Source organism: Ovis aries, chromosome 18 (genome assembly GCF_016772045.2).
Source record: "Ovis aries strain OAR_USU_Benz2616 breed Rambouillet chromosome 18, ARS-UI_Ramb_v3.0, whole genome shotgun sequence".
Taxonomy (NCBI): Eukaryota; Metazoa; Chordata; class Mammalia; order Artiodactyla; family Bovidae; genus Ovis; species Ovis aries.
In genome coordinates this window covers 66,066,347-66,093,482 of record NC_056071.1, presented here as the reverse complement: position 1 = coordinate 66,093,482, position 27,136 = coordinate 66,066,347, and the positions used below count along the sequence as shown (strand labels likewise).

Below are 27,136 nucleotides of genomic sequence, written 5' to 3'. Positions count from 1 at the left end.
TCGTGGTACAGGAACAAAACTAAGGTATATATATGTATGTATGGATATGTGAGACTTCAGTGTGACGCTGAACCATAGTAGAAAAGACAGTTATTTAAAAAACAACAGCAAAAACCTGCATGGCAGTAACCACCCTAAAGCAAAGTCAGGAGGTTATAAACCGGGAAATAGCGTTTACAGCTCAGACTGCAAAGGGTTAGTTACCTTTATATGAAGTGATAAGGCCAGTGAAATGAAATGTGCAGAATATGCAGACATGTAGTTCATAGCAAAGGAAATACACATGGCCAGGTGTCCAGCCATACTCCTAAAGAAGGCATGCAGAGCAAACACTGAGATACTGTATTTCACCTGTCATATCGGCAAAGATTAGAGCATTTAAGAAGTGTTGGCAAGGACGCTCAGAAGCAGGCAGTCTTCCACACTGTTGGCAGCTTCTGTAGAAGCAATTTAGCAATATCTATTACACGTACGAAAGCATGAAACCTTTTACCCGGCAGCTTCACTTTTGAGAATTTTCCCATAGCTGCGTCTGCACACGTATGGGATGACGCATCCGCAGTGTTGCCCACGGGCGCTGCTGGTGGGAGCAGCCGCCAGCGCCTCCAGGGGTGTCGGCTGAAGGGACCGGAGTGCGTCTGCGTCGTGCCCTGCCTCAAACCACCTCCTACACTTGCCCCCTGAGTAAGCACAGTGTACACACGTGCTGCCTTCTGTGTAACAGATGAAAGCGTAGTGGCGTGTTCTGCGTCGGCTGGTGTGTGTGTGAGTAGTATCTTTGGAACCATCAGTAGGAAACTGGTCACATAGCAAGCCTCGGGGGAAGGAGAGAGGGAAAACGGGTCAAGTATACCTTCTTGTTCCTTTTGAATTTTGAACAATGGGAATATACTGCTTGTTTTGAAAACTTTATTGGAGTATAGTTGAACTACAATGTTATTGTTAGTTTCAGCTTTACAGCAGAGTGAATCAGTTGTGCATGTACACACGTCCGCTTTTTGAAGATTCTTCTCTCGTATAGGCCGGTAGAGAACGCTGAGTAGAGCACCCTGTGCTATGCGGTAGGTTCTTATTAGTTACCTGCTTTATATACAGGCGTGTGCATATGCTAATACCAATCTCCCATGAATTTCTCATTTTTTAATGAAAATTTAAATAAGGGAATCTTTTTTTTTTTTTTTGGAAAGCATATACACTGTACAGTTAAGAAAAAATCCTTGTTGTTTAACAGTGACCGTGGATTACTTCTGGTATTAAAACAAAAAAATTGGAAGGACATCTTTTTGTCAAAAGAAGATTATTTTATTGCAGATTATCCCCAGTATGTTTCTTTTTGTTTGTTTTGTTTTTGGCCGTGCCATGGAGCACGTGAGATCTTAGTTCCCTGACCAGGGATCGATCCTAGGTCCTTGGCTTTGGCAGCAAGGAGTCTTAACCACTGGACTGCCAGAGAAGTCCCTATTTGTGAGTTTTTTTAAAACCAGTTTTTTTTAATGGGCAAAATATACAAACATGCAGTTCATAGCAAAGAAGAAATATATATGGCCTGGGAATATATGGAAAGACGTTCATCCATAAACTCCTAAAGAAAGCAGTGCAGGGAACCCAGCGAGATACTGTATCTCACCTATCAGGTCAGCAAAGTTAGAGTGTGATGACAGCGTTGGCAGAAGTAGAGGACATCCCGCGCTTCAGAGTCGGAATTCTGTCTGTGGAGGCGAAAGGGGAGCGTGGAGGACGTTTCTCCCGTCACCTTTACCCTTGGGGGAACAGGAGCTTGGTGTGTGAAGGAGTCGACGCAGGTCGTGTGCAGAGCGTTAGCAAGAGTGCGGAGCTGATGGAATGGAGTTGGGAGCGGAGCCGCCTGGGTTCAACACTAGTCCTGCTGCTTGCTCAGTGTGGGCCCTGGGTGCCTGACTTCACGTCGCTGTGCCTCCATTTCCCTATGTGTGTGGTTCGCAGGGCTGTGGTGGCAGTTAATGAGATGTCCTGGTGCGGTGCTCACTAAATGTCAGCTCTCACTGCTTTCTGACTTTGGAGTGCAAAATCATCACGTTTCTTCTTCACCACCAAAGATTAAGTGACACTGGATATAATTTCTCTGTGTTTTATGGTATTCTAATTTGATTGTTTACTGTTTGGAAGAAGCAGCAATTATACAATATTAAATTAACCCGAGCACCTTATTTCATAAAAGTCCTATTGCTTTTAGTAAAGAATTTAATTGTTCCTGTAAACTGGTAGGTACCATACTCCAGAATGTGTGTCCATGGAATTTCTGCCAACAGAAAGTAGCTTCTGTGAAGCGCCTTCTGCGCGTCATGTGACTGTGTGTGGTTGCACGCTGTCATTCCTCTTCATTTAACCTCGTTTTCCATTAATGGCCTCCCCAAGGGCCCTGATTGGATATTGTATTCTTATTTGCCCTGTCTTCCCCATCAGATGCACTGTGTGTCTGTTTATGTCCTCAGTAGCTTTGCTTTGTACATAAAAAGAATAAGACTTTTTAATCTCCTAAGAGCCAGTCTTTGCTTCCTTGGGGGTGATAGCACTCTCTGAGAATGTATGGCTCAAGGTGAGGCAGTATTTTCCATAATATAATGTTTCTTCAAAATTTTCAAAGTAGCAGGAAAGAAATAGAAGAGAACATGGTATTCTTTTCTCTTCATTTTAACATTAGGTTAATGACCCTTTGAAGCCATGTTTTCTTAGTAATGAAGCAGGCTCTGGGGTGTGGAAATTCTCAAAACAGTGTCAGGTGGGCGACGAGCAGAGTAGGAGCAGGCGTCCAGCGCAGCCGCTTACGTGACTTGAGACTCACCTGCCACAGGACTGTGCCGCACACTCGGTTTAATAAAATGATGACAGGAGAATTTTGCCAGTTTAAATTTGAAACCCTTAAAAATTAAAAAAAATATATATTTTTTTATAGAACAAAGGAGAATTCAGAAGGTAGTGTCCCATCTCAGTTTTAACCCTAGTAGTGAAGATCAGTTTTATGCATCAGGCTTTGAATGACTGGATATTATAAGTTCTATTTTTGTCTCTCTTAAAATTTTTATCGAAGAATAGTTGATTCACAGTGCTGTGGTAGTTTCGGATTCACAGTAAGGTGGATTAGTTATATACATACATATATCCATTCTTTTTATGGGTTATTCTCCCATATAGGTCATTGTTTTAGTCTCTCCTAAAATAATAAGAGCTCGAATTTTTAATAAAAATAGATAAGATATATAAAATGCACACAGCATGAAATTTACCATCTTGACCATGTTTAAGTGTTAGAAACTTTTTGATATAAATCAGTTTCAATATTCTGAAATAGAATATAGAAAAAAATTTCATTTAAACAACTTTATGTATACGGGTTAATTATAAAACATTTTTTCAACTGTACTAATTTTTGAGCTGACCAGCCTAGTATTTTGTACTTGTGCTCAGTATTTGAATAAGTGAAGAAATTATGAAATATTTTTTTCTAGGATATCGGAGAAGGCAATGGCACCCCACTCCAGTACTCTTGCCTGGAAAATCCCACGGCGGAGAAGCCTGGTGGGCTACAGTCCATGGGGTCACGAAGAGTCGGACACGACTGAGCGACTTCACATTCACTTTTCACTTGCATGCATTGGAGGGGGAAATGGCAACCCGCTCCAGTGCTCTTGCCTGGAGAATCCCAGGGACGGGGGAGCTTGGTGGGCTGCCGTCTCTGGGGTTGGACACAGGGTTGGACACGACTGAAGCGACTTGGCAGCAGCACGACATCTTTTAGTAAGTCTGGCACTCTCATTTCTCTAGGTGGCCGTCAGACCCAGGAGCAAAGGACTCAGAGAAATGTAACAAATGTACCTGGAGAAAAACGCACTGAAAATGGGGTGAGTGATGGTGGCTTTTACTGAACAAGTTTACTTGCTTTTTATAGGCACTGATGCGTTTTGGTTATGATTTAACTGTTAATATTCATTTTGACTGTGCTGAGTCTTCACTGCTGTGCGCAGCCTCTCTCTGCTTGCAGTCGTCGGGGCTGCGCTCTCATTCCGGTGTGGAGGTGGCTCTTCTCATTGCAGAGCGCGGGCTCTGGGGCACACAGGCGCCAGTAGTTGGGGCACGTGGACTCTAGAACCAGGGCTCAGGAGGCGTGGCTCACGCACTTAGCTGTTGCACGGCTTGTGGACTCTTCTTGGACCGGGGATGGAAACGGTGTCCCCTGAGTTGCAAGGCAGATTCTTAACCGCTGGACCACCAGAGAAGCTGTGTGATCTATTTTTAAAGAATTATTTTTGACTAGTACTAACCTAAAACAGTAAAACTACCAGTTATTTACCAGCGAAACAAGTTTATTTGGGAACAGCAAAGAACTGTAATTCAGGACAGGCAGCTATGGACAGCCACGTGCAAGTACTCTGCGACAAGAGGAAACACTTTTGTAGAGGAGAAGGGGCGGTTGGGAGGGGCTGTTATCAACAAGAAGTCTTTTGGAGGAAACTGGGAGTTTGACGTTTGGTGGCCTTTCCTGAGCTGCATTGTTGCCGCGAGGGGGAGGTGGGTCTTCCTTCTGCCGGTGGCCGTGAGTGGTGGAGTTTCCTCCTCTGGGGACACCCAGTACGCCTCTTCCTGTTGGGTTGGGATCTGCACTGGTGTCTAGAGCTGTGTGTGTGAGAGCGCCCCGCTGTGGCCTCAGCCCCATTTCCTTGGGTTTCCCTGTGTATTTTCACAGGGGAAGTTGTCATCCTTGTCGAGTATTTCACTCATTTCTGTGAAGGTGTGACCCGGCAGCCTGAGCGGCCATGGTCTCATCGTCCTCACGGTGCCCGTGCACTGGGTGGGCTCCGGCAGAGCAGTGCCCTCCAGTGCTCTTTACGTGCTGCTGCCATGGCTGATCCTGGAACCGCAGCCGCGGGCCTCGGTCCCCTGGAGGCAGATGGGCTCATCTCCGGACTGAGAGGCGGGCGTGCAGACTTGCTTTGTGTCTTCAGTGTTGATGTCTTGAGCCTTCCATCAGGTTTGAAAAGACAAGAGGGCTGCTGGGCTGAAGTCATCATAGGTGTCTCCAGGAGAGAGGGCTTCCTTTGTCATCTGGTGTAGAGTTGGAGAAAAGGCCTAACATCGGTTATAGGGGAAGAAGTTTGTCCAAGCAGATGGATTCTTTGAAGAAATCTGTGTTGAAAGAGCAGAAATGCATGAATGACAATGAGTGAATGAGAGGAGAATAAAGAAGGAGAGAGATTTCATCATGATCTTTTCTGGAAACTCTCGTAGCAACTTCTCCAAATAGTTTTCAGGCTGAAGAATAGTTCTTTTTCTGGCTCTGCCCTCACTGGATGTGTAGCTTTGGCAGGTTGCTGCCTAGCACAGTGCTTGGCACGACCACACACGGGTGAGAGACACGGGCCTCAGTGCGGAGGGCCCATCTTCAGACACTGGCTCCAGAACTTTCTAACTAGCTGAATTTGAGCAAGTCACTTTGCCCCTCTACTTTCCAGCTTCATGTTATTGGCTTGCTTTTATCAGTTACCATTGTGACTTTAAATGATATACTTCTATCTCAGTTTCTTTGTACAATCACCTTGAAACCATGTCTCTGGACCTCCCTTCTCGTAAGACGAAGCTGTCAGCACCCCTCCCCTTTTCTCCATCTCCCTCTCCCTCCTACCTTCTAGTTTTTTCAGCTGTACTTCTATGTTGTCAGTGCTGATAATATTTGTGTACTTTTATCTGAGTATAATTGAAGACTTTTATACTTTGTTTATGCCAAAGCCTTTGACTGTGTGGATGACAATAAACTGTGGAAAATTCTGAAAGAGATGGGAATATCAGACTTCCTGACCTGCCTCTTGATAAACCTACATGCAGGTCAGCAAGCAACAGTTAGAACTGGACATGGAACAACAGACTGGGTACAAATTGGGAAAGGAGTACATCAAGGCTATATATTGTCACCCTGCTTATTTAACTTATATGCAGAGTACATCATGAGAAACGCTGGGCCGGATGAAGCACAGGTGGAATCAAGATTGCCGGGAGAAATATCAATAACCTCAGATACGTAGATGACACCACCCTTATGGCAGTAAGTGAAGAAGAACTAAAGAGCCTCTTGATGAGTGAAAGAGGAGAGTGAAAAAGTTGGCTTAAAGCTCAACATTCAGAAAACGAAGATCATGGCATCAGGTCCCATCATTTCATGGGAAAAAGATGGGGAAACAGTGGCTGACTTTATTTTTCTGGGCTCCAAAATCACTGCAGATGGTGATTCCAGCCATGAAATTAAAAGATGCTTGTTCCTTGGAAGGAAATTATGACCAACCTAGATAGCATATTAAAAAGCAGAGACATTACTTTGCCAACAAAGGTCCATCTAGTCAAGGCTATGGTTTTTCCAGTGGTCATGTATGGATGTGAGAGTTGAACTGTGAAGAAAGCTGAGCGCCGAAGAATTGATGCGTTTGAACTGTGGTGTTGGAGAAGACTCTTGAGAATCCCTTGGACTGCAAGGAGATCCCACCAGTCCATCCTAAAGGAGCTCAGTCCTGGGTGTTCATTGGAAGGACTGATGTTGAAGCTGAAACTCCAATACTTTGGCCACCTGATGCTAAGAGCTGACTCATTTGAAAAGACCCTGATGCTGGGAAAGATTGAGGGCAGGAGGAGAAGGGGATGACAGAGGATGAGATGGTTGGATGGCATCACCAACTCGATGGACATGGGTTTGGGTGGACTCTGGGAGTTGGTGATGGACAGGGAGGCCTGGCGTGCTGTGGTTCATGGGGTGGCAAAGAGTTGGACATGACTGAGCAACTGAACTGAATACTTTGTTTATACGCTAGTTATAAAGTTGGAAGCATTTAATGGTGTTTAGGTTTTTCAAATGCTAGCCACTGTAGGGCCAAGTGGTGTACTAGATTATATTTCCTTCTTTTGAGCGCCACTCAGGGAAAACTCCTCCTCCTGTCAGGATTAAGGATTCTCCTTCCTTACCCTCCAGTCGCTAAAGATCACTCCACAAATCCTTTTCCTGTTCCTGCCTTCTGACTTGCTGGTGCTCTGAGTCTGAAGCCTCTGTGGGGTTCTGGCAGGCGTATGTGCTTCAGAAAGTCTGAAGGAATAAAGGCCCAGGCCCCATAGGTAGAACTTCTGATTCAGTAAGGCTGGGATGGGCCTGGAAAACTCATATAATACTGTTGCCGTGCCAGGTTTGGGAACCTCCAGAATGCATGTACCCACTGTCCAAAGCATTCAGAACTTACCTGTCCAACAGAATCTTGAAGATCCCTTTGTCTTGTAAGATTTCCCCTGAACTTCAGGGGAAGTGAAATAAGTATATCAAATAGGCGGGGACTGTGTGTGTGTATAAACGGAAGGGACTTAGGAGGAACGGAGACCAGTAACAGTATGGTGAGTTTCGATGCAGTGGGTCCTTGATCTTTCCAGGATGAAGTTGTTTATTGTTAACATGGAGATGATGTTTACATGTCAAGTTCAACAAAACTGAAACCTGAGACCTAAATTGAAACTGTGTTTGCATCCTGTATGCGAGCTTGCAATTAGAGGAAGGTTGAGAGCTGGTGAGGAGGCGTGACTCTTGTGCTGGAAGCGTGACATCTAAGAGATTATTGTGTTCATGACACCCACATCTGCCTTTTAAGCCTAATAATATGTTACCTTTGTGAAGCACTTTATTGTCTACAAAGCACTTTTATGTGCATTTTTAAAGTTAATAGGATGTTAAAAATGTCCGTCTCCAAAAATGTTTTTGCTGTGCACCCTGGACCTAGACTAACAGCGCCTGAGCCTGTGTGCCCCATGCCTGCTGGCACCTGCTGAGGCGGCTGCTCTCCCCGAAGTGCGGGTCACAGACTCGGCTGTCTAAGAAATAAAGGCTTCGGCCCCACTGGCAGAACTTTTCATTCAGTAAGTGTGAGGTGGGCCTGGAAGACCCTCGTGTGACACTGTTGCTCTGCCAGTCTGGGAACGTCCAGGTTATATGTACACACTGCCATAAGCATTCGGAGCTCTCTTGTCCAATAGAATTTTGAAGATCTGGTTTGCCTTTATGGTATAAAGGCAAATTCATTTATCCTTACTGTGCGTGCCTGCATCAGGGGGTCCCAGGACTACCCTCAGTGTCAGCAGTTTGCCCGGAGGACTCACAGGACTCAGCATGAGGCGTAGTCACGGCTGGGGGCCCCAGCCAGAGCAGGCAGCGCAGGAGCTGCTGAGGGGAGAGGCGGCGCGGGCCGTGGCGTCTGGGGAAAGCTGCCCAGCTCCCAGGGGTCCCTCCCAGCGGAGTCACACGGGACGCGCTGCGTCCAAACCAGCTGCTTGCTTGAGACTAGAGTCACAGTATCGCTTCTTATTCTGCAAAGAGTCGGATACCGCTTAGCGACTGAGCAGCAACGCAGTGCTTATTAGTGTGTTTCTGGACGAGTCATTATACCAAAAGAAAGTTGTCTGGAAAACGGCGTCATTTTCTAGGAACTATGGTCGTGAGGCGGAGAAGGCGATGGCACCCAACTCCAGTACTCTTGCCTGGAAAATCCCATGGATGGAGGGAGGAGCCTGGTAGGCTGCAGTCCATGGGGTTGCTAAGAGTTGGACACGACTGAGCGACTTCCCTTTCACTTTTCACTTTCCTGCATTGGAGAAGGAAATGGCAACCCACTCCAGTGTTCTTGCCTGGAGAATCCCAGGGACGGGGGAGCCTGGTGGGCTGCCATCTATGGGGTCGCGCAGAGTCGGACACGACTGAAGCGACTTAGCAGCAGCAGCAGCATGGTAGTGAGGAGTCGTTAACTGAGCAGATACTGTGTGCGGTGAGGAATCCTTTTGTTTTCATAGACAGATTTGCGGTCTTTGATAGTTTTTGGCACATACTGGAAAACTGCATTTAGCACATGGTGGCAGAATGTTTTCATAGTGCAATAAGTGGGATATAAAGCTAAGTCTTTTTACTAATATTTGAAAGACTAAATATCTATAAAAACATATAATTAGAGGCTTAAGATGGAAGACAAGTGTATTGTGTAATTGTCTACAATGGTTTGTGTTGAGAAACTTTATTATATGTTTTTAATAAATGAATTATTGCAGCACCGATTTCAAAATTATGTATAAAACAAATTACTTGAGGAGATGAAAACACATGGGACTAAAGCCGTGTCATCAACTGACTTGTGATCTAAGCTTTTAACCATAACTATCAAGTGAGTTGCAGTTAATATGTTGAAAATACAGTTCTGATAGCCTGTTTGTCAAGAATACTTAATTTTGTCAGCTTTCTTAGTTGTGATTCAACATAATTAGTACACATGAGACATTAGCCAACACGTCCCCCTTTACGCCTAGCTTTTAGTGACTTGAGCTAGCTTAGTTACTGGAAACCTGGTTATAGTGCATTTGGGGTTGATGGCTTAATAACATTTTTATGCTTACCTTTTTCATTCTTATCAAAATAAAATACCATTATATGAGATTCTTTCTTCATCAAGAGGTTAACATTTTATTTTAAAAAGAGGATAATTAAAATATAAACCCTGACAACACCAAATGTCAGCAAGGATGAGGTGAAGCTAGAGCTCTGTATATTGCTCGAGAGTGTAAAATGATGCTTCACTTTGGAGAACAGCTTGTCAGTTTGTGTAAGTGAAACGAGCACTGAACCACACAACGCTCGGTCCCCAGCTTCACTTCTTGACGTCAGTTACCCAAGAGAAGCCAGAACATTTGTCCACATAAATACTGGTGCATGAATGTTCAAGATGGCTTAATTCCTCATAGCTAAGGAGTGGAAATGACCTGAATGCTCATCAGCAGATGAGCGGGAAAATAAAACTGTTTATACAAGTGAGTACTGCTTGCAGCAGGAAGGAACGGATTCCTGGTGCAGGTAACAGCATGGATGGGCCTCTAAACGCTGCCGCAAGGGAAGGAAGCCAGACTCAAGGAAGTGACCCTGTCCACGGAACTTCTTGAGCACACAGGACTTGGAGATCGTGGCTCACCCACCCCCATCCCCACAGGTGGGATAGAATTGACTGGGAAGCTCAGTGGGGCGCTCTCTGGGATGATGGGAGCACGGTGCTGACTGGGGTGGCGGTTAGACTGTGATGCGCAGTGGTCGGCCAGTGCAGCAGTGTACCTCAGGCGGTGTGCTATGATCTGCGGATTACGCCTCAGGTAAAGTAAATGTGAACCTGTGTGTTTGATATACTAGCCTGCCATTTCGTTTTGTTAACTTACTACCATTATGTATGTTGTTGAAGTTTTGTATCAGAAATGGATTGGAATATATACTTATCAGTTTTTTAAAGTTGCTGATCTTAAATTTAGGAACATTAAGAGAAAAAATTAGAAAATCATGGGATTTTTATTAACAGTGTTGTGAAATTTTATGTATATATATATATATATATTTAAACAGCACATTATAGTATCTACGAAGTTTCTAGGGGTCAGGAAGTCAGGGCTTGGCTAGGTGACTTGGATTCAGGGTCTCTTGCGGCACTGCAATCAAGGTGTTGGCCAGGATCACAGTCATCCAGAGCTTGACTGGGCTGGAGGATCTGTTTTCAAGCCCATAAGATAATATTTTTACGCGGAATTTCTGTAAAGTCAGGAACAGTAATGTAAAGAGGGCTCGGCTTCTCATTTGCCTTCATCGCTTTGGGGTAGGAGGCTTTACGAGGCGCTTTGTGCTCTCAGACCTGCAGGTCTCGGTGGACCAGGGTAGCTGACTGTGGTCCTGCTTTTCTGAGCTGCTCGCAGGCTTTCCAGGATGGAGCCGGCCGCACAGTGCAGTTTGCGCAGGAGTGCACGATGACGTGTGAGCCCGCACCGCTGCGCTGGGAGAATGCTCGTTTCATTTCCCAGCGAGAATATCAGGATCGAGGACTGAGCGCAGGTGCCATTCCTCATGGTTGAACTTGATGGGTAACCTAGTTTCTTCCCATGTGAGAGTCTTACCTCATTCGGCAGAAGAGAGGCTCGCTTGTTGGAACCAGGGAGCAACTGCATTTTACTTTTTTATCACTCACAGTGTATGGGATTCTATCTGGCATCTCAAGGGTAAGTGACTCACCATGACTTCAAACATGTATAATGCTCAAACAAAGAAATAACTCCGGTTCCCCTGACCCCTCCACCACGTCAAGGCTGGGGAGCTGCGTCCTTTCCACAGGCCTGCCAAGCTGTCCCCAGAGAACTTTCCCACTTATTTTACTGGTCGTGGAAGTGACTTGTCCTCTCTGTAACCTGGAGTTGAACTCATCAGATAACTACCATAATGAGGGACCTCAAAGTGCCCAAGGGAGCAGGATTTGATTTCTTCTTATTAGATGCAATGGAAAGAAATAAGTGAGGAATTAGGTCATAGGTTTGTCTGAATAAATTGAGTTCATATGGAGAATTTAAAATTATTCCTCTGGGGTTTAGTTTACATGGAGAGAATACATGCTGTTAGGCCTGTCATAAAAGGATCAAATTTGCATCAGGGGTTTTTGTTTTCTTTTAAAAAAAAGCCCTGAAAAGATGCTTCTGCTGAATTTTCACATTGAACAAATTAGGGAATCTCTACTAAAGTATAAAACGTCGCCTGTCTGTTGACTTACAAGTTTGTGGTGGCTTGTGTGTTTATAACCCATTTAAAATAAAATTAAGTTACACAGGTGTGTTCACTTTGAAATAATTCACTGAGCTGAACAGATTTATACAGGTTTCTGTCTGTAATATCTACATCAATAAAATTTCTATTCAACTTCAGATTAAGAGCTTTGTGTTGGGCTAGCCCATGTGACATACAGATGTTTTGAAAGTGAAGTGGCTCAGTCGTGTCCGACTCTGTGACCCCATGGACTGTAGCCTCCCAGGCTCCTCCGTCCGTGGAATTTTCCAGGCAAGAGAACTGGAGTGGGTTGCCATTTCCTTTTCCAGAGGATGTTCCTGACCCAGGGATTGAACCTGGGTCTCCCACATTGTAGGCAGACGCTTTACCGTCTGAGCCACCAGGGAAAATTTCTATTAAAGTACAATATATATTAGTATATACCTAAGATATAATATCTGAATTACTTATGTCAATAGAATATATCTTAGTTTTATAATTAGAGACACACAGAACACATACAAAGAGCTCTGTCTTGTTCACAGTGTAAATATCAGAATACGCAACCGTTCAGTTTCTCCTCCGTCTTTTCATGTTATTTTAAGCCCTTGGTGAGGAGGTGAGACCAAAGAGCTAAGTTTTTGGTTTTTTTCTTCAAGTTGTAAAATTATGAAATTAATGTAAATTGAAAGATTTGTTACAGGAACTGCATTTTTCTCTAATCGAGAATATGTTTCTGAAAGTTTCAAAAATACCTTCTGTTGACCTTCCCTGATTAAGAACCCACCTGCCAGTGCAGGGGACATGGGTCAGTCCCTGGTTGGGGAGCTTCCACAGGCCACGGGACAAACTGAACTCGCGAGTCGCAGCTACTGTGGCCCACGCACCTGCAGCCTGGGCTCCTCCAGGGGAAGCCCGCGCGTCGCAGCTAATGGTGGCCCCGCTCGCCGGGCTAGAGGAGGCTCGCAGCGACCAGGACCCAGCGCACCGAAGTAAATCCGTGGCTTAGAAACTCCTTGTTGTGGTGATTGCAAACATCTCAGTAGATGGAAATTAGAACACTTTATTAATATTAAAGCAGAAATTTGAGTGCATTGTGACAGTTGGGGCATTTTTATAGAATGAACAAATCTCAAATGAAGTTTCTGTAATTTGGCAGTTTACAGAATCTGGTTTAGAAAAGGAACTTGCCCACATTGCTTTCTCAGGACTTTAGATAAACAGAATGGGGGCTCCAGTTTGTTAAACCCTGACTCCACTTTCTAACAAACAGTCCAGAATGGGCTGACTGCCACATGATCGGTTTGGGGAGGACAGGAGTCGGAGGAACAGGGCTTGGTACCCTTGGGGAAAGTTACAAGAGGCCCAGAGTACACAGGAGCCCAGAGATGGACCGTGGAGCTCCAGGGAGGGCCTGTGCACCTGCGTGGCTGGCCACGGGGCTGGAGGAGGCCGGAGCAGGACAGGCGAGGCTGGGGTCGGAGCTCCGGCCCTCTGCCAGCTCTGTGTCCTCGGCCACATCCCTCTGCCTTTCCCTGGGATTCCCCCGCAGTGCGGGCTCATCTGCCTGCACAGGTTTGTTGTGAAGATGTGTGAGACAGTGCGTGTCACACAGCCAGTCTAGAAGGGGGTGCGGTAGGAGATGGTCAGGAACAAACCCTTTGCATCCTTCTCTGTCCGTGCAACTGACCTGGGGCACATTATTTGAACTTTTCTCATCTATAGAATGGAGCTGCAATTATCTCTGCCTGATAGTGTTATTTTAAGGCTTACATGAGTTGATAAGTGGAAAGTAATCACATTAGAGCAAGGTTCATGACGGAAGAACTGTACAAAAAGGATCTTCACAACCCGGATAATCACGATGGTGTGCTCACTCACCTAGAGCCAGACATCCTGGAATGTAAAGTCAAATGGGCCTTAGAAAGCATCACTATGAACAAAGCTAGTGGAGGTGATGGAATCCCAGTTGAGCTATTTCAAATCCTGAAAGATGATGCTGTGAAAGTGCTGCACTCTGTATGCCAGCAAATTTGGAAAACTCAGCAGTGGCCACAGGACTGGAAAAGGTCCATTTTCATTCCAATCCCAAAGAAAGGCAATGCCAAAGAATGCTCAAACTACCACACAATTGCACTCATCTCACATGCCAGTAAAGTAATGCTCAAAATTCTCCAAGCCAGGCTTCAGTAATACGTGAACCGTGAACTTCCAGATGTTCAAGCTGGTTTTAGAAAAGGCAGAGGAGCCAGAGATCAAATTGCCAACATCCACTGGATCATCGAAAAAGCAGGAGAGTTCCAGAAAAACATCTATTTCTGCTTTGTTGACTATGCCAAAGCCTTTGACTCTGTGAATCACAAGAAACTGTGGAAAATTCTGAAAGATGGGAATACCAGAGACCACCTGACCTGCCTCTTGAGAAACCTATATGCAGGTCAGGAAGCAACAGTTAGAACTGGACATGGAACAACAGACTGGGTACAAATTGGGAAAGGAGTACGTCAAGGCTGTATACTGTCACCCTGCTTATTTAACTTATATGCAGAGTACATCATGAGAAACACTGGGCTGGAAGAAGCACAAGCTGGAATCAAGACTGCCGGGAGAAATATCAAGAACCTCAGATATGCAGATGACACCACCCTTATGGCAGAAAATGAAGAGAAACTAAAGAGCCTCTTGATGAAAGTGAAAGAGGAGAGTGAAAAAGTTGGCTTAAAGCTCAACATTCAGAAAATGAAGATCATGGCATCTGGTCCCATCACTTCATGGGAAATAGATGGGGAAACAGTGGAAACAGTGTCAGACTTCATTTTTTTGGGCTCCAAAATCACTGCAGATGGTGATTGCAGCCATGAAATTAAAAAACGCTTACTCCTTGGAAGGAAAGTTATGACTGACCTAGATAGCATATTCAAAAGCAGAGACATTACTTTGCCAGCCAAAGTCTGTCTAGTCAAGGCTATGGTTTTTCCTGTGGTCTTGTATGGATGTGAGAGTTGGACTGTGAAGAAGGCTGAGTGCCGAAGGATTGATGCTTTTGAACTGTGGTGTTGGAGAAGACTCTTGAAAGTCCCTTGGAGACTGCAAGGAGATCCAACCAGTCCATTCTGAAGGAAATCAGTCCTGAATATTCATTGGAAGGACTGATGCTGAAGCTGAAATCCCAGTACTTTGGCCACCTCATGCAAAGAGTTGACTCATTGGAAAAGACACTGATGCTGGGAGGGATTGGGGGCAGGAGGAGAAGGGGACGACCGAGGATGAGATGGCTGGATGGCATCACTGACTCGATGGACGTGAGTCTGAACTCCGGGAGTTGGTGATGGACAGGGAGGCCTGGCGTGCTGCAATTTGTGGGGTCGCAAAGAGTTGGACACGACTGAGGGACTGAACTGAACTGAAGGTTCATGATGAGCACAAAAAAATGCACCCTGTCGTGAACGGGATGGGGACATGCTTTCAGATCCCATCAGTTGCCACTCCTGCGGATGTGGATGATGCTTTGTCGATCGTGGGTCAGTCTTCAGTGTAGGCCACACCAGTGGTGTTCTAATGAGACATTTATATTTCAGGGCCTTTGATGCATTTCAGCTTCTCGAGACCCGGTGGCAGTGAAATGGCATTTGCCTTTAGGTGTCACCTGCACATTTGTGTTTTAGTTTGTGTACTCTTAAACATTTGGCATCCCCATTTACTCAAATGAATTTAATAGAAGCAGTCAACAATGAGGAGAGGTTCTTAGGGGAAAGTAAACTGACTTATGTTCCTCTGACTTCTAGTGAAGTGAAGTGAAGTTGCTCAGTCGTGTCCGACTCTTTGTGACCCCATGGACTGTAGCCTACCAGGCTTCTCCGTCCATGGGATTTCCCAGGCAAGAATACTGGAGTGGGTTACCATTTCCTTCTCCAGGGGATCTTCCCAACCCAGGGATCGAACCCGGGTCTCCCACATTGGAGGCAGGCGCTTTAACCTCTGAGCCACCAGGGAAGCCCCCTAACTTCTAGGGAACCTATTTAAAAATCTCGATGTGTGTGCATTGTGACATTAGAGAAGAATGATGACGCAGACGAGCATCCATTCCTCTGAGCATGTTTTGTTCTCTATAGGTTGGGAATCCACGTGTTGAACTTACCCTCTCAGAACTGCAAGATATGGCAGCTCGGCAGCAACAGCAGATTGAAAACCAGCAGCAGATGTTGGTGGCCAAGGTACGTTACTAAGCAGCGGGGAATGGCCAGCGAGTGTCCTTCCGCACTATTTTAGATTCCGTGGCCGATCAGCGTAAGTAGAACTATACTGCCACAGTGGCAGACAGGGTCCTTCCTCATGGTCTCTCCTGTGATAGTAGGTGCTCACTGTGGCTTCTTGACATTGGGGGGCATTGGGCAAGAGCATCTGACCCTTGACTTGCACACTCAGACCCCAGGACAGGAAGCGGTTGAACTTAACCCAATTGTAGATAAAATTTGGAAAGAAAAGATGCTCTCCATCACCCCCTTCTGTTTCCTCTGGGTGTGTGCTCAGCCGGCGTGGTTGGCATTAGTGTTCTGGAGGAAGCCAGCGACCCTCGATGAGACGCTAGTCATGGGCCCCGAAGACAGTGGCTTCCCCGTACCCCAGCCTGCAGGGACTCTGTCTGGGGCATGGTAGGCACTCACAGTGAACACTGAGGGCTCGATTTGCCACTGAAACTCTGACACAGGATTTGAAACTATTGCCCACCCTTAGTGAAGCCAAAGAAACCAAAATGGAAATGTTGGAGTTTGGAAAAGAGCTTTATTGCAGGGCCGGGCAAGGAGAACAGTTGGCTCATGCTCAAAAAATCCAAACTCACTGATGGTTCTCAGGAATGTATTTTTTTTAATAGGCAAAATTTGAGGTGAAGACTGCAGTGTGTGACTATCTTCTGATAGGTTGGTGGTGAGATAACAGGCTAGTGTCCAGGAGTCTTGTGCTCAGCCTGGAATTACCAGGGGAGCTCAAGATACGTTGTGAAGTGTATCCCCGAGGGCAGCGAGGAGGCAGGCGGAGGGGCCAGGACCCTGTTTCCTGACAGCTCCTGCTTTGTTTCTGCGTTCCCTCAATGCCCTGGTTAGTGACTGTTTGAGTCTGCCTTTTGGACTCAGGGAAGGTGTAGGAGTCTGAAGCCCTTTTCCTATAAACTATAAACCAGAAGGGGGACACAGAAGGGCTTTTGTACCCGGGATGGCCCCACACTGATGGGTTGGTTTCGCAACTGTTCTGAAGAATGGTTTAGTCATGGACTAAAACATCAGACCCATCTCCCATGCCTGCTGAGAAGGATTCTTGGTGTAATGATCGTTTTTTTTTTTTTTTTTTTTAGCAGTTAATAAATAATGTTGTTTTATTTTTTTTTTCATTTTAAACAAACATATGAATTCTTTTTTTTTTTTTAGTTTTTTATTTTTAAAATTTTAAAATCTTTAATTCTTACATGCGTTCCCAAACATGAACCCCCCTCCCACCTCCCTCCCCATAACATCTCTCTGTAATGATCTTAAATGCCCTGACAGTGCTACACAGAGAACGTGCAGACGCCACTGCCCAAGTTCTTACTGACTTCTCTGTAGAGAGATCTTAGCAACCAGATGTCCAGCTCAGCTTATGTTCATGTATTGAATGACCATGTGACTGTCCACACTCGTGTTAATAACAGTTTAAGTTGGACTTGTTTTTGATAGTAGTCTTGCAAAGTTTATTGGATTTTTTAATAATACAAGGATAAAGAACAATTAAAAGCTAAGTAAACTGGAAGATATATTCATTCCGTTAATAATGTTTCTAAGATGAAATGTACATGGTATTATGTCATCATAAGCTTTCCTAATTCTGCTTTTCTTTTTCTCTCCAAATATTGATTCAGGGGTACTGCTGTTGAAAGGAATCATTGATATTTTCAGCATTAACTCAAGTTAATGCGGGTTATTCCATATTTAAGCTCATATTCCCTTCCGTAGGTTGCACGTGTCATGCCTGCAGTGACATTTAAGCCTCTCCTTAGGCATGTTCATGCCTACGGGTAGCGCCACAGGTAGTACTGTTGTCCTGCCGGTGTGCCTTCCCATGAGCGGGTGGAAAACTATGGCAGAGCATCACAGATGCTTGTACTGCAGGACTGTCCTGTTCTTGTTTGATGAGAAAATGTTTGATTCCTTTTGAAGAAGCTAATCCTAAAGAAAACAAGCACTTCTTCCAATGTCCCTGCCACTTAGCAGATTAGAGGTTCATCTCCTTACTAATCACCTTCTCTCTTTTCAGTATAAAATCCGCTGGTCAGTGCTCATTTCCTTTAGGAGGTTAAACAAGGGACCCGTGGAAGCTGCTTTGTAGGTGTAGGAAACCTGTAGCAACAGCAGGAAGCTTGGGCTGCTGGGCTTCACACACAGGGCGGCAATGAGGGGGTGTCCAGCGCTTCTCTAATATTCATGAAGACAGGAGATCCTGTGGATTCCGCTTAAACTGTTTGTAGTGTACAGAAGTGACTGTGCATTTCGATTTTCAAAGCTAGCTATTCTCCTCTCTCGGTAGGAACAGCGTTTACATTTCCTGAAGCAGCAGGAGCGCCGTCAGCAGCAGTCTGTTTCTGAAAATGAAAAGCTTCAGAAACTGAAAGAGCGAGTTGAAGCCCAGGAAAATAAGCTGAAGAAGATCCGTGCCATGAGGGGACAAGTGGACTACAGCAAGATCATGAATGGCAATCTGTGTACGTGCCGTGGCCCAGGGTGCCCACGCTCCCAGGGCGCAGGCCTGGGGAGACAGGCTGCTTCCAGGAGCCTCAGCCATAGGCTGATGCCAGAGCTCGCTCTAGGGAAGCACTGGAGCTCTGCTCTGCCATCTGCAGCTGCCGGGATGCGTGGTGAGATGAGGGGGTCTTCTAAGACCCCCCTCAGTAGTGTTCTAGGGAGTAGTGTTTTAGGGAGACCCGTCTGTTACCGCGCTTGCAGCCACCCTTTGGCTTAAGACTCGGGTCCTCTAAAGACTCAACTCACGAGGGAGGTTCTGTTTTAACTGGACAGCCAGTTTTATCTGTGTGTTAAGCTAAAGCCCACAGATGCTCACTGTGTGTGTGCGCGTGGATTGTCACCTTACTGTTCAGTTCAGTTAGGGCCCACTTTGGCAGGAGTGGAGTTAGTCGCTCGGCCGTGTCGGACACTTTGCGACTCCGTGGGATTCTCCAGGCGAGAATACTGCCGTGGGCAGCAGTTCCCTTCTCCAGGGGGTCTTCCCAACCCAGGAACTGAACTCTGAGCCACCAGGGAAGCTCGGTGCCTGCTTTATGTTACAGTGATGAGCGAGATAGATTTGGGTGCCCGCCCTCACAGAGTGGTATCTTTGGTGCACTGAGCTTCCCAAGTGGCTTGACCAAAGTAGCTTTGGGACAATTGCCCTAATTTAAAGACATTAAGTTTTTAAACATTCCCTGGTGGTCCAGTGGCTGAGACTCCTCGCTCCCAATGCAGGAAGCCTGGGTTCAAGCTCTAGTCAGAGAACTAGATCCCACACGCCATAGTTAAGACCCAGCACAGCCAATGAAATAAGGAATTTCTCCAAAATCAAAATATTCAATAATTCGTGCACACGACTGTCTTCTGAGTAGCCGCGTGCTCCACAGGCTTGTTGAGATATGCTTTGGGTTATGCCCCTTGCGGTTTTCTCTCCAAGGATGATGCAAGAGTTGAGTTAAAGGTGTAGAAATGAAGAAATGTCACCCAAAAAAGAGCAAAATACCGTGAAAAACTCAGTCAACTAATTATGTTTTTTTCTTTACTGATGGAAATTACAGCTGCTGAAATAGAAAGGTTCAGTGCCATGTTCCAGGAAAAGAAGCAGGAGGTACAGACTGCGATTTTAAGAGTTGATCAACTCAGTCAACAATTGGAAGATTTAAAGAAGGGAAAACTGAACGGGTTCCAGCCTTACAATGGCAAGCTGACTGGACCGGCAGCAGTGGAGCTAAAAAGACTGTACCAGGAGCTTCAGGTGACTCCCCTGAGTCTGAGGAATGATTCTGTTAAAACTTCCTCATTTCGGGTGTCCTTTCGGTGTAGGCTGTAAACCTCAGAAATGGAAAATGAATGAATTCTAATTTAATAGTAGGCACCAGATGTATTCAGTACAAAAGCGTGTTTTGAGCAGCTTTGAGCTATAATTCATACAGTTTATGACACACCCATTTAAAGTTTACAAGTAAGTGGTTTTCAGTATCTTCACAGAGTTCTGTGTCCACCACCACAGTCGATTTTAGAGTATCTTCACCACTTGCAAAAGAAACCCCACGCCTCTTCGCCGTCACCCCACAACTCCCTACCCCTCTAGCCTTAGGCAACCATGACTCTACTTTCCGTCTCTCTGGATTTGCCTGTTCTGGAAATTTCATATGAATGGAATCAGGCAGTTGTAGTTCTTTGTGAGGGATTTCTTTCACTTAGCATGTTTTTAGTACAGAAATTTGATATGAATTTAATTGGCAATGTAATGAACAGGTAAAGAACTAAGCTTCAGATAATACCTAAGGCCTTTGTGTAAACTGTATTTTGACAAGATAGATCTCTGTTGTTGAATCCTTGTGTTTGTCAGCATGGGCTGCCTTAACACTGCAGACAGGCCCGTCTCTCCATTCTGGAGACTGGAAGCCCCAGAGCAGAGAGCTGGTAGACTCCGCTCACGGGGGGCGCGGTGGGGGCGGGGCCCTGCTGGCGGCCTTCTTGCTGTGTCCTCGCCTGCTCTGCTTTCTCTCCCTCCTCCTACAACCCCAGCGTGCAGGCCCCAGCCTCCTGACTGATCAGTCGCACGGGGCCAGGGTGGGTCTCGGGAGGACAGTCGTCAGCGGCCCTCAGGAGGTGTTTGTGCTGCAGGTGCTTTGGAGCCAGAAGCGAGCTTTGTGCTTCTGTTAGCACTTGCCAGGAAAAGGGTTCTGTCACTCTACGAAATGGGGATTTTTAGTCACAGGGAGTAAACCGGCTGATGGCTGCCGCTAAGGTCTGTAATATAAATATTACAATATTAAAATGGCATGAAATAAAGTGTTATAAGAATTTTTACTTTTTCTGTTTTTAAGCAGTTGTTAGAAAGTGCAGTTTTTAAGAATTCTTTCGGTGAAATGTGATGAGTGTGTTGTATGTATTTACATGCATTTCTAGCTCTTTGAGTGCAGTCAGACTTAAAAAGCACACGTCGCCTCCTGTTTGGTGCCGGCGTGTGTGCGGGCGCCTGTGTGCGTCTGAAAGAGTTTGACGTGGCAGCGCGCGTCCACCTCCCGTGCACGGTGCACTGTGACGCTTTCTGTTCTCTGCTTCACATTTTTAAAGTTCTGGCTAACCCATTAAAACAGCATAAAAGGGACTTCCTTGGTGGGCCAGTGGCTGAGACTCCAAGCTCCCAGTGCAGAGGGCGTGGGTTCAATCCCTGGTTAGGGAACTAGATCCCACATGCCGCAGTTAGAGTTTGTGTGCAGCAATTTTTAAAAAGTGATACAGGAACATTCAGTTTGGTGTTCGGACTGTCCATGGGTCTCCTGCGTGGGACAGAACCAGACGCCTCTCCCCAGGTCCCTTGGTGTGTCCAGGACGGGCCTCCCACCCCAGCTCCCCAGGACCACAGGCTTCTTTCCCACTGTCATTACAGGCGCTAGTCCTCTGTACGCTCGGAAGACACATTTGCAGATGTCTGCTCTTTTTTTGTTCCGTAAGAAGTACGTTCCGGCTTCATCCATGCTGTACCTGTAAAATATTTAGCATCTGGGATGATGCTTGTATATAAATACACATAAGAACCAAATGTTGCTTTTTTTCTTCTTTTTTTAATCCCCCTAACAATGAGAATTTGACCTTTTAATGAATACAAATCATCAGCATTGTCTTTTCTGTTCCACAGATTCGTAACCAGCTCAACCAGGAGCAGAACTCAAAGCTGCAGCAGCAGAAGGAGCTCCTGAGCAAGCGCAACATGGAGGTGGCCGTGATGGACAAGCGGATCAGCGCGCTGCGGGAGCGGCTTCACGGGAAGACGCTCCAGGCATGTGGGGGAGGGAGTATTTCCGTGAGATGGAACACTGAGAGTGGCTCGCCCTCAGAGTGTGCGTCTTTGCTGTAAGGCCCTCCTGCTGCCCAGCACTGCCGTAGCTGGTAGAACACGAATTGGCCGTAAACCATAAGAAATGACAGTAGAAGAAAGTTCTTGTTCCCAAAGACAGTTGTTTCCTGGAGTGTGGGATCAGGCCAGCCCGTCTGCACCCCAGACTGCTGCTGCTCACCGTGCGCCCTCCCCAGGCGGCTCTGCCTCCCTCCGCTGGGGAGCCCTGGGCCCTGGAGTCCTTGACCTTTTGTGCCTGATGCACTTACTGTGAGCTGAGGGCCGCTGTAAGCTTCTTAGAGGTAACCCATGTGGAAGGGCTTTGTAAACTCTTGAGCAAAGGGCTGTATAAGGAGTTAGTGCTTTTTAAAAATCTTTATTTAGTATTTTGACTTTCAAAGGTAATGAATACTCACTGGAAGAAAGTTAAAACAGTATATGCTATGTCGCTTCAGTCATGTCTGACTCTTTACAGCCCTGTGGACTATAGCCCACCAGGCTCATCTGTCCATGGGATTGTCCAGGCAAGAATACTGCAGTGGGTTGCCGTGCCCTCCCCCAGGGGATCTTCCCAACCCAGGGGTCGAAGCTGTGTCTCTCACGCCTCCTGCATTGGCAGGCGGGTTCTTCACCGCCAGCGCCCCCTGGGAAGCCCCCTGAACAGAACAGAAATGTTTAGGGAGACTTGGACAGCATGCTGGCCTCCTCATTCTCCAGGGATGACACTTGTTAGTGGTGCCAGTCTTTTGCTTAATATAGACAGAAAAGTATTCAGTGTTTAATTGAAAATGGAATTGTAGGAATTACATCATAGCTCAGTTGGTAAAGAATCGCCTGCAATGCAGGAGACCCTGGTTCGATTTCTGGGTTGGGAGGATCAGCTGGAGAAGGGATAGGCTACCCACTCCAGTATTCTTGGGCTTCCCTTGTGGCTCAGCTGGTAAAGAATCCGCCTGCAATGCTGGAGACCTGGGTTCGATCCCTGGGTCAGGAAGATCCCCTGGAGAAGGCAAAGGCTACCCACTCCAGTATTCTGGCCGAGAATCCCATGGATGGTATAGTCCATGGACTCGCAGAGTCGGGCGCGACTGAGCCGCTTTCACTCACTCCCATCATTTGCACTGCTCTGCGGCTGGTCTCTTTCTGTTTAACTGTGACGGGGGTGTATTTCCGGTCAGCACTTCATTCCTTGTGTAACTTCTGGTGGCTCTCTGTGTCCCAGGCCCGTGTCCCCGTTTTCCAGCCCTGCTGTCAGTAGGGCTCCCCGAGTCTTGATGTGACTCCCAGCACTTCATGAGTGTCTGTATCACAGGGAACGTGTGGGGGGATGGGCACTGCTGTGTGGGGCGTCTGGCTGGCCCCATGTTCCCCCAGCGGTGCTTCGGGCTCCGGGGGAGCAGGGCCTCAGTGCAGAGCTGACTGGCCCCGCCCCTCAGCAGTGGAAGGGGAGCGGGGGCCGGCAGCTGGGACAGTGCCCCAGGAGTCCCTCGTCCTCAGTGCACGCTGCTCTGGCAGTGGGCCAGCATCCTTGGGGCAGCTCAGGAGGCGAGGGCTGGGCGTCAGGGGCTCCCCTGGTGGGGTGGGGGAGGCAGCCCAGAGGAGGACAGGTGCCAGGGGCCTCAGCTCAGTGTTCTCAGCTGCAGAGGCTCTTGGCTACAAAGCTGCACTGTTTTCTTTTAACCAGGGTGCCTAGAGGTCAGTGGTTCTCTGAACGCCCTGATTTCAGATAATGGTTCCCTTTTCTCCCAGAGACCATGGGAGAGGAGGCGTGCCCTTGCTCCACACTTGCTTACGTTTCAGTCTTAGTGATGGTGGGCCAGTCCTCTGTTCAACCTGTGTGGAGATGGACCAGTCAGTCACCTCATTGTAAGGAGTTGTTGATGCGGGTGTGGAGACTGGCACCCCCCAGCTCTGGGCAGCTGGCCTACGGCCTGAAGAACCCAGGGAGTTGCTGGTGTTGCAGCCTGAGTCTGAGGCTGTCTGCCCACAAAACTCCCTCTGCTTCCAAGAGCCTCAGTCTTTTCCTCTAGGGCCTTCAACTGATGGGCCGTCCCGGCCACATTATGGAGGGCAATCTGCTTTACTCACAGTCTGTTGATTTAAATGTTAAAAATACCACCACAGCCGCGCCATGTTGATGGGTAAAATTAACCATCCCAAATGGCTATACAGACATTACTGCTTATTGAACCCGATACATCAGGGCATCTCCCTGAAGAGGCTGGTGCTCCTGCAGAGATGCGTCTCCAACCCAAAGGTTTCTGGCACCTTTGAGCAGCTGTCAGAATCATGGACCCTGGGACTTCCCTGGTGGCCCAGCGTTAGGGCTCCACGCTCCCGTGCAGGGGGCCCAGGTCCGATCCTGGTCAGGGAACTGAGCCCGCATGCCACGAGTGAAGGCCCACACGCAGCAACAAAGATAAAGGGTGCTTTTCATCTCGTGGACCGTGTCTCCAGGGGACCAGTGCTCACGCATGTGGGCTTCTGCGAGCAGCTGGAGGAAAGGCATGGGTGTCTCACCTTGAGCCTGTCTGGGGAGCTCTGAGGGTCTGCGTCTCCCGTCAGATCTCTGGTTGGCATGCTTTTGTGGTGGGGCAGTGTCACGAGACCTGTGTCCTTGCTGAGAAGGGCAGAACTGCCTCAGGGAGCTGCTCAGAGTCTTGCCCGTCCAGACCCTGTCACTGTGTCCCACGCGTCTCCTTCAGTCCTGTGACAGCCCTTCCCCCAGCTTTCCAGACAGGGCCGCAGGGGCTCGGAAACGGTCAGTCACTTGCCCGAGGTAGCACAGTGACTGAGTGGGAGAGGCCAGGCCCAGAGCTCAGGCTGGGACGGTGCCTCTCTGCCCGCCCAGGTGTCTCCACTCAGCTCCTGGCCTTTACCACTCCCACCCAGGTCGGTGTTATCAGGGCATCGCCCATACAGGGCTGGGCCAGGGCCCTTTCCGGAGGTCTCACCCTTTCTAGGCGCTGGGCTCCCAGGCTGGTGGAGCTTCCTACGTGTGGCTCGGGTCTGAGCCGTCCGTCATACTAGGCTGACAGTTCTCCTGACTCTTCCTTTCCGTGTTGCAGCTGAGCCGCGTGAACGGCACGTCGTCGCCTCAGTCACCCCTGAGCGCGCCCGGCAGGGTGGCGGCGGTGGGGCCGTATATCCAGGTGCCCAGCACCGGCAGCTGCCCTGCGCCCGGAGACCCAGCGAAGCCCCAGTCCCTCACCGGCGCCTCGAGTGCTGCCCACGGAAGGTCCAAATCTGGTGAGTGGCCCTGGCCCTCTTCCAGGGAGAACAGGGGGCAGGGAGGAGAACTGGGGGGGCAGAGGCCTCAGAAGGGCCCCACCTCACACTCCAGCCCCGGTGAAGTGTCCCTTGAGGCACATCGTCGTCTCAGGCAGCTTTTAGGGAGCTGTGCGCCACCACGGTAACAACAATCCTGAGACCGGAGGGGCCCTCTTTTGGACTCAGCATCCTTAACTCTGGTTTCTGAAAACACAGCTTAGTTAAGACCTGGGTCTCTCCCACCAAGGTTTTCTTTCCCTTGAGGGCACTCGGTGGCCAGCAGGGCGCCTCCCTGCAGCTGGGATGCTGCTCGTCCTCCTGACCCAGCTGCCTCCCCAGAGGCAGAGCCCTGTGGCTCAGGGGTCCCCAAGCTCGGGGCCATGGGCCGGGACTTCCTGTCAGATCAGCGGTGGCATGAGATTAGAAACAAGTGCACAATCAGCGTAATGCACTTGAATCATCTCGAAACCACCTCTTGGCTCCTGGTCCATGGAAACACTGTCTCCCACACACTGGTCCCTGGTGCTGCCAAGGTCGGGGATCGGTGCTGCAGCTGCTCTGCCTTCCCCGCCAGCACGGGCTCCGTCCATCAAAAAGTCCACAAACCATCCCTTTGGCCCTCACCACCCTGAGTTGGCGGTGTGACCAGACTCAGGCCTCCGGCTCCATGCGGTGCATAACCTCCCTGAGGATATGGGGTCCCTGCAGCACCCCGGCTTCCCAGCCGAGCACAGCCCTGGTCTCCGTGGAGAGGCCACACTCCTTTTTCAGAGGAAGACAGCACATTCAGAATGCCCCGTTTGACCCTGATGCATCCGGTGCCGGGTAGGGAGATGTCACGGCAGGGGCTGCCCGTCACGGGGGTCACGGAGCGCAGGTGCAGCTGCCACTCGTCGCTTGCCACAGCAGGACCGCCGGCAGGCCGGGCCTCCATTCTGGGGGCTTCACGGGTGGCGGTCGCTTGCCTGGCACCTGGGCTGAGTGGCCACGCCGCTGGAGGGCCTGGGGCTCGCCCTGACCCCGGCGGGATGAGGCGTCCCTAGCCTTCCTGGGCCACGTGCCCTGGCACAGGTCCCTTCTTGGCCGTGTCTCAGAAGCCACATGGCACACGTAATCTGCATGAGACTTGAGCTGCAGCTTTTATCGAGAAGCTGTTGTTTATCGTTTGACCCACCCGATGGTGAGGGTCGATGATCATCGGGTCCAGTGGCAGGTAATTAGCACAGCCAGGTCCTGCTCAGTTTAAACGCTGCCAGCCCGCCCGAGCTGCTGGTGCCTCGCAGTTCCCTTCTCTTCATGGGCATGCATGTGCTGGTCTGCCTGGCCAGAGCCGCCAGGAGGAGCCCCTCACAGGGGCTGGGAGGCCGTGTCCCCAGGGTTCGGCTGCAGCCCTGCCCCCTCCGTGCTGCAGGGTGAGTGGGCGCAAGGGCCCCATGCCAGCCCACAGCCCGGGTGGAGAGCCTCAGCGAGAAGGCTCCCAGGATACTCTAACGTGCCCTCGGCTGTCCTTCTGGTTCCGTGTCGCACAGATGGCCATGGTCAACCCAGAGCGACCCGTCTGTGGACAGTGTCGGACCTTGACGCCGGGCCTGGCCGTGGCCTATCGCAGCGCCCCGCGAGCCCGTTTGCAAAGCGTATGTCGGCCGGCAGGCCCGCTGGGGAGCTCTGGTGACCCTGCCAAATCTGCAGTCCTTCCAAACTGACAAAGGCTGCTCCCCGCTCAGACCCGACCACCACCTCCCGGGCAGGAGTGGCGCCTAGGAGGGGCCTGACAGGTGTCAGCCCAGAGGGGCTGTTCTGGTTCTGTTTTTACAGAATGAAGATGATTTTCTGAGTTCATTATGAGGCTTTGAGTTCTTGCTTCGTGCAGGAATCTCCCATCACACTTTCAGATGGTTGACCGTTGCTAACAAGAATGAATGGGTCTTTCTTCTTTATCTTCTGCCTCATTCTGAAGAAAGAGTAGTCCTAGTCCCTCTCCAGTGCCTTTGTGTGCCTGATTTCCATGAACTCTCCTGTGGGTCTGCCATCTCAGGAGCGGCTGGCAGCCACGTTTCCTGAGACCCTTAGCGAGGCCAGCCACCTCTCCTGCGTCAGCTCTGTTTGTTGCCCTTTAGCCTGGGGTCTGCTCTCAGTGCATCCCTGGTGAGACTGTGCGTCTGTGGC

The 27,136-nt window shown here is 48.4% G+C and overlaps 1 protein-coding gene across 5 annotated transcripts in view; it reads left to right on the top strand.

Annotated features, from left to right (window-relative positions):
• PPP1R13B (protein phosphatase 1 regulatory subunit 13B) overlaps nucleotides 1-27,136 on the top strand; it is a 73,801-nt gene that overhangs the window by 38,608 nt on the left and 8,057 nt on the right. For 4 of the 5 annotated variants that reach the window (XM_042235574.1, XM_042235575.1, XM_042235576.1 and 1 more), the window contains 7 exons: nucleotides 3,802-3,878; nucleotides 15,715-15,816; nucleotides 18,158-18,332; nucleotides 19,413-19,609; nucleotides 21,503-21,643; nucleotides 24,769-24,949; nucleotides 26,500-26,604. In XM_042235574.1, coding sequence (XP_042091508.1) covers nucleotides 3,802-3,878; nucleotides 15,715-15,816; nucleotides 18,158-18,332; nucleotides 19,413-19,609; nucleotides 21,503-21,643; nucleotides 24,769-24,949; nucleotides 26,500-26,604 — 978 coding nt within the window. The remainder of the gene's footprint in view (nucleotides 1-3,801; nucleotides 3,879-15,714; nucleotides 15,817-18,157; nucleotides 18,333-19,412; nucleotides 19,610-21,502; nucleotides 21,644-24,768; nucleotides 24,950-26,499; nucleotides 26,605-27,136) is intronic. The other variant, XM_027957455.2, reaches the window with a different exon arrangement.